Source organism: Crinia signifera, chromosome 5, assembly GCF_055691185.1.
Source record: "Crinia signifera chromosome 5, ASM5569118v1, whole genome shotgun sequence".
NCBI lineage: Eukaryota > Metazoa > Chordata > Amphibia > Anura > Myobatrachidae > Crinia > Crinia signifera.
In genome coordinates, this window is record NC_139221.1 from 118,994,415 (window position 1) to 119,002,919 (window position 8,505).

At 41.0% G+C, this 8,505-nt stretch overlaps 1 protein-coding gene across 2 annotated transcripts in view; it reads left to right on the forward strand.

Annotated features, from left to right (window-relative positions):
• The window catches only part of NEDD9 (neural precursor cell expressed, developmentally down-regulated 9), a 48,979-nt gene extending 47,732 nt beyond the window's left edge, over positions 1-1,247 (forward strand). For both annotated transcript variants that reach the window (XM_083187918.1, XM_083187917.1), the window contains exon 7: positions 78-1,247. In XM_083187918.1, the coding sequence (XP_083044044.1) occupies positions 78-587 (510 nt within the window). In that variant the 3' untranslated portion in view covers positions 588-1,247. The remainder of the gene's footprint in view (positions 1-77) is intronic.
• The last annotated feature ends 7,258 nt before the right edge of the window (positions 1,248-8,505 follow it).

The following is an 8,505-nucleotide window of genomic DNA, read 5'->3' on the forward strand; positions in this document are numbered from 1 at the left end:
ACTTTTTTCTTTTTTTTAGCTACGTCTATTTTTAGAGATGCTTAAAGAGATCATGTTTTTCATTATCTGTTTTGCAGCTGAGTCAGTTCCAGCAGCTGGAGCAAGAGATTACCACACCAATGGAAAATGATATCTCAAAGTGGAAGTCACCTCATAGTGTTCCTGCTGAAAACAGTACCCTGACTCCTCAAGATAAGCAGCTACTCTCTTTCTACTCTGATCAGTGTGAGACAATCTTCATCTCCCTTCTAAACTCCATTGATGCCTTCTTCAGTTGTATGAGCACTGCCCAGCCTCCCAGGATTTTCGTTGCTCACAGTAAATTTGTCATTTTAAGTGCCCACAAACTGGTGTTTATCGGAGACACTTTGTCAAGACAAGTTTCTACAAAGGAAATCTGCCACAGACTGATGAATTCTAGTAACCAATTGTGTGAACTACTTAAAAATATTGTAATGGCCACTAAAATGGCTGCCTTGAACTATCCAAGCTCTGCCTCGTTGCAGGAAATGGTGGACCGGGTCACAGAACTATCCAATCACGCACAGCTTTTTAAACTGTCTTTGACTCAAATGGCTTCCCTATGAAACACAGAACATACATTATAGGTGTGTGTGTATATGTCCTAGCAATTCAGAGTGTTTATGTAAATATTATATAACATTATATTTTTGTAGAATTTTTATTATTTGAACAAAACGAACAAATATGTTTATTGCTTAGACAATGTTTTTTAGACCAACAATCCTGCTCTTTGAAAAATAATGATACTGCACAGATATGGCAGCATGTCACTCAAAACAATAAGGGAGAACATTACCAAATCCTGGAAGGAGATAAAGCAGAGATGGGTAATGTATCATCCAATCAGCTCCTAGCTCATCTTTCAAACACAGCCTGTAAAATAAAGAAGCTGATTGGATGATAGTTTATCTTTCTCCAATTTATCTCTTTCCAAGCTTTGAAAAAGCTTCCCCTATGCACCTTATGTCACATATAAAGATAATGCAACCTTTACAGACCTGTACCGTAGTCTATCCCTATAGATGTATTGTATTTACTAAGATTTATGCAGAGAATCCACAAAAGAAGACCACACATTTTAAATTGACTTTGCTGGGCCAGTGTTTAAATGTTGTAGACGTTTTTGTTTTTTTTCGCAAATATATTTGTTATCATCTGAAAGAGCTGTAGAAAATAATATTTGATCAATACTGACATGTAGTATTAAATGATATTTAAAAGTACATTGTAGGGTAACAGTTCTAATTTGTAAAATATCAAAGTAATGTTTCTGAGATAATGGGTTATGATGTTTTATGAAACATTGACAATGCAAAACATGATTTTTCTGAAAGTAGTATTGTTTTTGTTATTTTCATTTTTCTCATTCCTATTATATATCTTTTGTATATGGTTCAGTACTCGTTTCCAATGTTAAGGCAGCTCTCAGGTTCATAGCCAAATTCCTCTACTACATTTTCTATACTGCCTTTCTATGGTTTGCATCACATATTGGTGGTCATTCTGGTTGGCTCGCTAAGCAGGGGTAGTTCGCTGCTTAGCAAGCCTTCTAACGCTGCTCGCCAGGTGTGCGAATGCCCACCCACACCATCCAGCAAATATACCCACCGCACTGCGAATGGATGTTTTGCATATACATTAATTTGCAGGGTAGCACACGGGTCTGAAATCATTCGATGGTCGCTGACCATCTAATGATTTTTACCCTCTTCGGAAATCTAAGTCAGTCTCAGCCGACTTAGACTTGTGGCGTCTGGTCCGAGAACTGGGCGGGCGGCTGACGTCCTGTGATATCAGCCGTTCGCCCCTTAGCAGGGAGATGTTCACCTGCATTCCTGGGCACCCAGTGTTTTTGTGGGTATGCCCCCTGGTCACCTCCATAACAGGATTTAATATATTGTTAAGGTGCCCATACACTAGTAAGATTTATCTTCAGATCTGGCTGGTTGGAACAAAAACACGGTTATGGATGAGTGACAGTTTGTCAGTTTTCCAGCATTTCCAAGCAAATGGTCAATTGTCATTGCTCTCATCCATAACCATGTTTTTGTTCTAACCAGCCAGATCTGAAGATAAATCTGCATGAGTATGGCCACCTTTAGTGTCGTGCAGCATGGGGAACTATTAGACCCAAACATAGAGGCCTTGTCTATTGGAGTGTATTGTAAAACATAAACTTTATGCTATCTCTACTTCTGGCTTACTGGACCTGCTTCTCTCCTATGCCTGTAGCTCTCACTTGTATTGGGCATCATTGGTCAGTTGGAATTTGAGGAATATATGATTCATACTCATAGGTACATAAATTTCTTAAACAGGTCATGATATTTCAGAGTAATGTGCACTTTAGACGGTACTGCCCCGGGGAGTTGCTACAAGGGCGGGCAGTGGTGGCCGGAAGCTTGTAGCGATGCGCTATTTGCCAGGCGACAGGGCGGGAAGCTGATTTTAAAAAGACTGGTCGAATGCTGATTGGCTGAATTCTCACGGGCAGCAGCAGCTGGAAGCTTGTAGCGCTATTTGCTGGGTGGCGGGATGGACTGTCCGGACGCTGATTGGCTGAATTCTCTCAGCATCCGGACAGTCTTTTCAAAATCAGCAGCGCTTCCCGCCCGGCAAATAGCGCAGCGCTACAAGCTCCCAGCCGGTGCTGCCCAGACCCCACTGCAAATAGGTATGTGGGGGGCATTATTCTTTTGCCCAGGGGCCCCCGCCAATGTTAAATGTTAAGACGGCCCTGCTCTATCTCCCTTCTCTCCTTGCCAAAATAAAACCCAAGCAGATGATGCAGTTGCAAGAATGTTTGCAATGATTATGGCTCTTCAAATTGTGCATGTGCGGGAGACCTCAGATACCGTAACCGGTGTAAGGAACCGTCAAAGTTATTGGGTTTTCTCAGTGTGTCTGGACCATTTTCTGCATTGCATGATGTATGTTTTTTTTCTTATTGGATTACCTAAAATGTTGGATACCCTTTACACTTCAGATATCTGCACAACATTATTATCAAGCGCTTCCGAGATTATATCCATTATACTAAGTAAGAATCAATATATGGATCCCAATAATGACTTCATCCTTGATCATGGGCAAATAAGACAGAGGGAACATATTACATGTAACAATGTGTCTCTTGCTGGGGCTGCTATGTGACACGTTCCTCCCTTTAAAAAGGTACTTTAAAAAGTACAATTTTTATTATTGTTATTGTAATTAATAATAAATAATGTAGCTCTAATTACTATATCAGAGATAGTATATGGAACCTTTGATATATGGCACTCACACATATATGGTAATAATATGTTCCTTAAAAAAAAAACATAGATTGCTTCATAGTGTAGATTGTTCTAAGTATAGAGCTTTTCTTCTTCAGGTAAGGGTACTATTAGGTTTGTGCAAGAATACAGGATAGTACCACACATCTCTGTATCCCCTATGGAAATAAGGTTACCTGTAAAATATCCTCAAACAAAAATGAAATCGCTTGAGTAAATAAATGTACTGAAGTGACAGCCCATACCAGGTAGAAGTAGAGAATCCTAAATCACCCCACTTGTATTGTGATTACCTCTTTGATTTCCCCACGCATAAAGATAAATCAGCATGTGATCAATTCCATATGGGGCAAGCAGCAACTGTGTAAATTCCTTCCAATATTTCATTTATCTCCAGAAAACACAATTTCATGTTCACATAAAAAAGAAAGGGAATCACATAGTGTGATACTACTTATAACACAATAACATATTTACGGTTTGTTGCATGATATGATGCATTGATTATGGGTGGTATGACCTCCCGATAGTCAAGATTCTGATAGTCATTAGATCAACATCCAAATCCCGACTGCCAGAACTCCAATAGGGGGGTGAGCACTACAAAGCCGTTTGCGGGCTCGTTGGCATGCAGCACTCGCTACAGGATCTTTGTCCCTCTATGAGAGGAGTGGACCCTATCAGTTGGGATCCCGACTGTCAGGCTTTTGACAGTTGAGATTGTGACGTTGTCTACTGACCGTCGGAATCAAGGCCATCCGTCACCCGTTGCTTATGTGATCAATTTTGGCCCCTTATCAGCTGTCAGATAATGGTCCTGATTCATATTTTAATTTTATTGGGGATCTGTGCAAGCACAAGACCCGTTCTGCACATGTGCAGAATAGGACTTGTGATGTCACTTGCATCCTCATGTCAGAGGGGAGAAGCAGGGGAGGAACCCAGCCCCATTCTTAAAAAATGGGGGTGTCATCCTTGTTTTGAAGGAGTGGTGGATTCAGTGTCTATGTCCGCAGACTTCCTGGACTTCGGTCTCTGGATGCTACCGTCAGTCTAAGTAAGCTTTAGCTTACACCGCCTGGCCGGTGCTTGTAAGTATCTCGATAGCAATCTGTGGCTGTGTCCTCAGACATAGCACTCAAATAGTGGCTAACGATAGCAGGAGGCATCTCCTACAGACACCTCCTGCTGCATTTTTATTGTAATTAGGTGGAATTACACATCTGTGCAATTCCATACAAACCTGAATCGAGCCCTATGCTCACACATATCCTACCAGACTACAATAGGTGCTATAGAAGACTATTTATAAGCAGCATCACATGATAGTTAAGGTCGAAATGTAACAATCCCTCAAATAAACACGGACAGCCCTGTTACTTTCACAGAACAATGCATTTCTGTAGTAAATTCCCAAAGTGTTTACAAAACAGTTCCTGGACTGTTCTTAGTCAGTTACTAGACACTTGTCTCTTCCACATTTAACAAGTCTAGTTTATGGATTTCATGTAGAACTGTTTTGTACATGTCTTGTGCTCTAATTTAGCCCTATGGATGGGAATGCTGTGGTTGAAACTGAAAAAAAAGGAAGAAAACAATGTTGACACAGAAGTGTGTTCGGTACACCACAACTACCACTGTATTTTATATACAATACAGCTAAAACACATCATTGGTAACACAACAAAAGCCTACTGTATTAGGGTGTATCCTCCGTTTTCTTTGTCCTCCACTCCATTATTACAACACCGGACTTGAACACTTGGATAATATATTTCTGCCTCAATCCCCTTACCTTTTTTTAATAAATTTATTAAAGCTTCTAAAAAAAATTAAAGAGCTGATGTTGCCTATAGCAACCAATCCCAATATGTCTATCATTTTCTAGGATACAATAGAGAAATGATAGACGGAATCTTATTGGTTGCTATGGGCAACTTTACCAATTTTCATTTTTAAAAGCTTTAGTAAATTTACCGCTAATAATGTTCATTGAAAATAAAACACAATACATTTTTCTTTACTACTTCTTTCATTTCATATACTTTCCTTAGGTTTCTTCTTGTGCATCTGGTTTCCCCTGTTTTTCTTTATCCACTTTTATTAATGACATCCTTATGCCTAATAAGCCCTATTTTGAAGTATGAGTGTACTTGGAACCTCAGATTATGATTTAGACATTATGGGATGAATTACATTTCAGGCAAAGGGTGCGAATTGCTGTTGCTGCAGAATTTACATTCTGGTAATGGCACCACATCTCGCATGCTTTGCCAACCAGGCACAATCATAAATTTAATTAAAAGTGCTTGCTACCCTATGGGGCTGTGAACACTTTTGTCTGAGATTCGGCCAAGCAAATGAACTTGCATGGAATTGAATTCCCCTTCATTGCTATATTTTGATGAGATTACCATGATACTGTTTAGTAATAAAAAAAAAAAATTCATTTATCCATTTGACACAAACTAAAGTATAGCAACTTAAGAGATATTAACAATGACAGGTCACTTGTTTACCCTATGAGTGAAGACTTCAATCTGGTGGAGTTTCCTAACTGTGAGATATGCTGCCTATTGGGAAAACAACCTCTTCAGATTTCTAAGAATGTGGATGCACATGCAGGGCCGCCGAGAGGTATGCCGGTCCCCGGTGAAAAAATTAGTTTTTTTTTTTTTTTTTTTGGGGGGGGGGGGGGTGTCACCTAATAGCGGGAGGCATGGCCACCTCCTGCAATTCGTCCACGCCCCAAAATGTTTAGAAGGGTGTGAAAAAACACTCTAAAGTCGAGGGTGGGTGTTGTTACTGCCCCCCCCCACCCCCCCTCAGCAGCTATTACCTCCCCCCTCAGCAGCAGCACACCCACAGCATGTCCTGTGCTGACAGCAGGCTCAGCATGAGCTGGCAGTGAGATGCTCATGCTGAGCCTGCTGTCAGCACAGCACATGCTGTAGGTGTGTGCTGCCACTGTCTGGGAGGGAAGGGGGGGGGGTCGGACCAGGGGCCTCCAGCAAGTTCGGCCTCGAGTAATTAGTACCCGCTCCCCAACCACCACCCCCCCTCTCGGTGGCCCTGGCTACATGTAAATGTACACTAACACAAAGTACCTGTATAATGAGTTTCATGTATGCCTCCCCTGGTCTCCTTTACTCCTATGAGCAGTATTCAATGCTCTGACGGCAAGCAGTGCCGATAGCTCGCAGTCAGTATTCAATTACTGGAAACAGCGAGTGTGCCCATTAAACCGGCGAGGCTCGCCACAAAATGTTGCAGACTCGCTGCATTTGCGGTGAACCTCGCCGTTTAAGGAAATCTTTGTGAGGATTTTGCCGGAACATTGAATAAGGCTAGCGGCCGGCGAGGGGGTTTGACAGTGAGGATGGATTGTTTTCGGCGATCCTCGCCGAAGACAAGCCATCCTCGCCATACAAACCCCCTCACCGGTAGCATTGAATACACCTCTATATTTCCTCTACATGCTCCTCCATCTTTCCAACATCGGGACAAATGTTTTAAACAAGTGATAAAGTGTGGAATGATAAATACCCAGCTCACAACTGTCATTTCTCAAAAATAGCCAAAACATGGCAGTTAGGAGCTAATTGGCTGGAACTTTATCATTTGTTAAGGCTTAATTTATTTGGCACATTATGACAATGTTTCTGGGTTTTGACATTCATGACAAACAAGCTTCAAGTGCGGAGAGCGCCAAGAAGAATATGGATAGCTTATGGATTATTATGGATAGCTAGCTCTGCAATATATTTCCTCCTTTGGGTCAACAGTGCCTAGGTCAACAGTACATAGGCTGACAGCAAATGGTCAACATGGACAAGTCATGACAATGCCCATGCTCTGTTCCCAAATGGAGTCTACATGGATAGTAAAGTATGAAAAATGTCGTCCTTTTGTCCATATGGCATCAATTATTGACTGTTAAAACACTGCTGACCTATGGACCAGACACCCTTTGTGGAGCTCTGATTTCTGTAGTGGTCCTACCTGTGCATTGAATGGTATCATAGTATGAAAACCCAGTATACGGGTAAGGTGCTGTGTACTGTATTCAATTTATTAAATTACATTTCCAAATAACTTCTAGCAGACGTTACTGTTTGCATTTGGAAGTTGCACAGCTCGAAGCTTGAGCCAAAAGACTTGGGCACACAAGATACTTCTACCATCTCTCTTTACGGAACGCTTTACAGCAGAATACAGAAGGATTATAAATACATTACCCCAGAGACTGTGTCCAGACAATGACAGGCAGCTAAGTGTCCTAATAATGATTTAAAAACCATGTGTCATTTCATGCACTGGCTTAGGTAATGTAGGTTACAGCAAGACATACAAATCAGCCAGAAATTTGACTAAAGAGAAGTGCCAAAGCACTGGAGACCAGCTGTCTCTCATTATGTGTTGTTAGTCAGAGCTGCTAGAATATTTCTAGACGGAGACGTGTAATATATATATAGGGGGTATTTATTAGACCTTACAGAGAGAAAAGTAGTGAGAGGTAAAGTATCAGCCAATCAGCTCCTAACTGCCATGATACAGGCCATGTTTGTAAAATGACAGTTAGTAGCTGGTTGGCTGGTATGTTATCTCTCACAAGATTATCTCTCTCGAAGATTTGAAAAATACCCTCCCCATGGTATCATATATATATTGTGTCCGTTTGTGCGTCTCTGAAACACTGCCATCTGTTTGCAGCAAGTGAATCACAAGGTAGCAGACTAGCTTTTGAAGCATTTGCTTCGAGCATGCTTACTAGTTTTATTATATATCTCTAGCTATCTATCTGTAGATTTTAAACACCCATGGATAAGGTACGTTGGTGATTACACTTGTTTCCTAACACAGACTAATCCAGGAAAAATATTAATAGTGTTAAATATGAAACATCTTTGCATTTAAAGACACTAAGGCAGTGGTTCCAAACTTTCTTGACCAGGGCGGCCTAGAATATCAGCATTCGTTCAAGGCACCCCTAGTCAAAAATCTCTTATGGATAAATAAAAAGTAAATTGTGCTTAACTGTCACCCTTAGGTTTAGTTATGTGGTGGGAAAAATAGCTGTGGTTCTAGTTGTCCATACCTTTTATGATCATCAGCCACCAGCACTGGATTTGCCTATCACTTTGAGCATAAATAATTTATTTTGGTCATGGACCCCCAACCCGAGGCACCCTTGCAAACATCC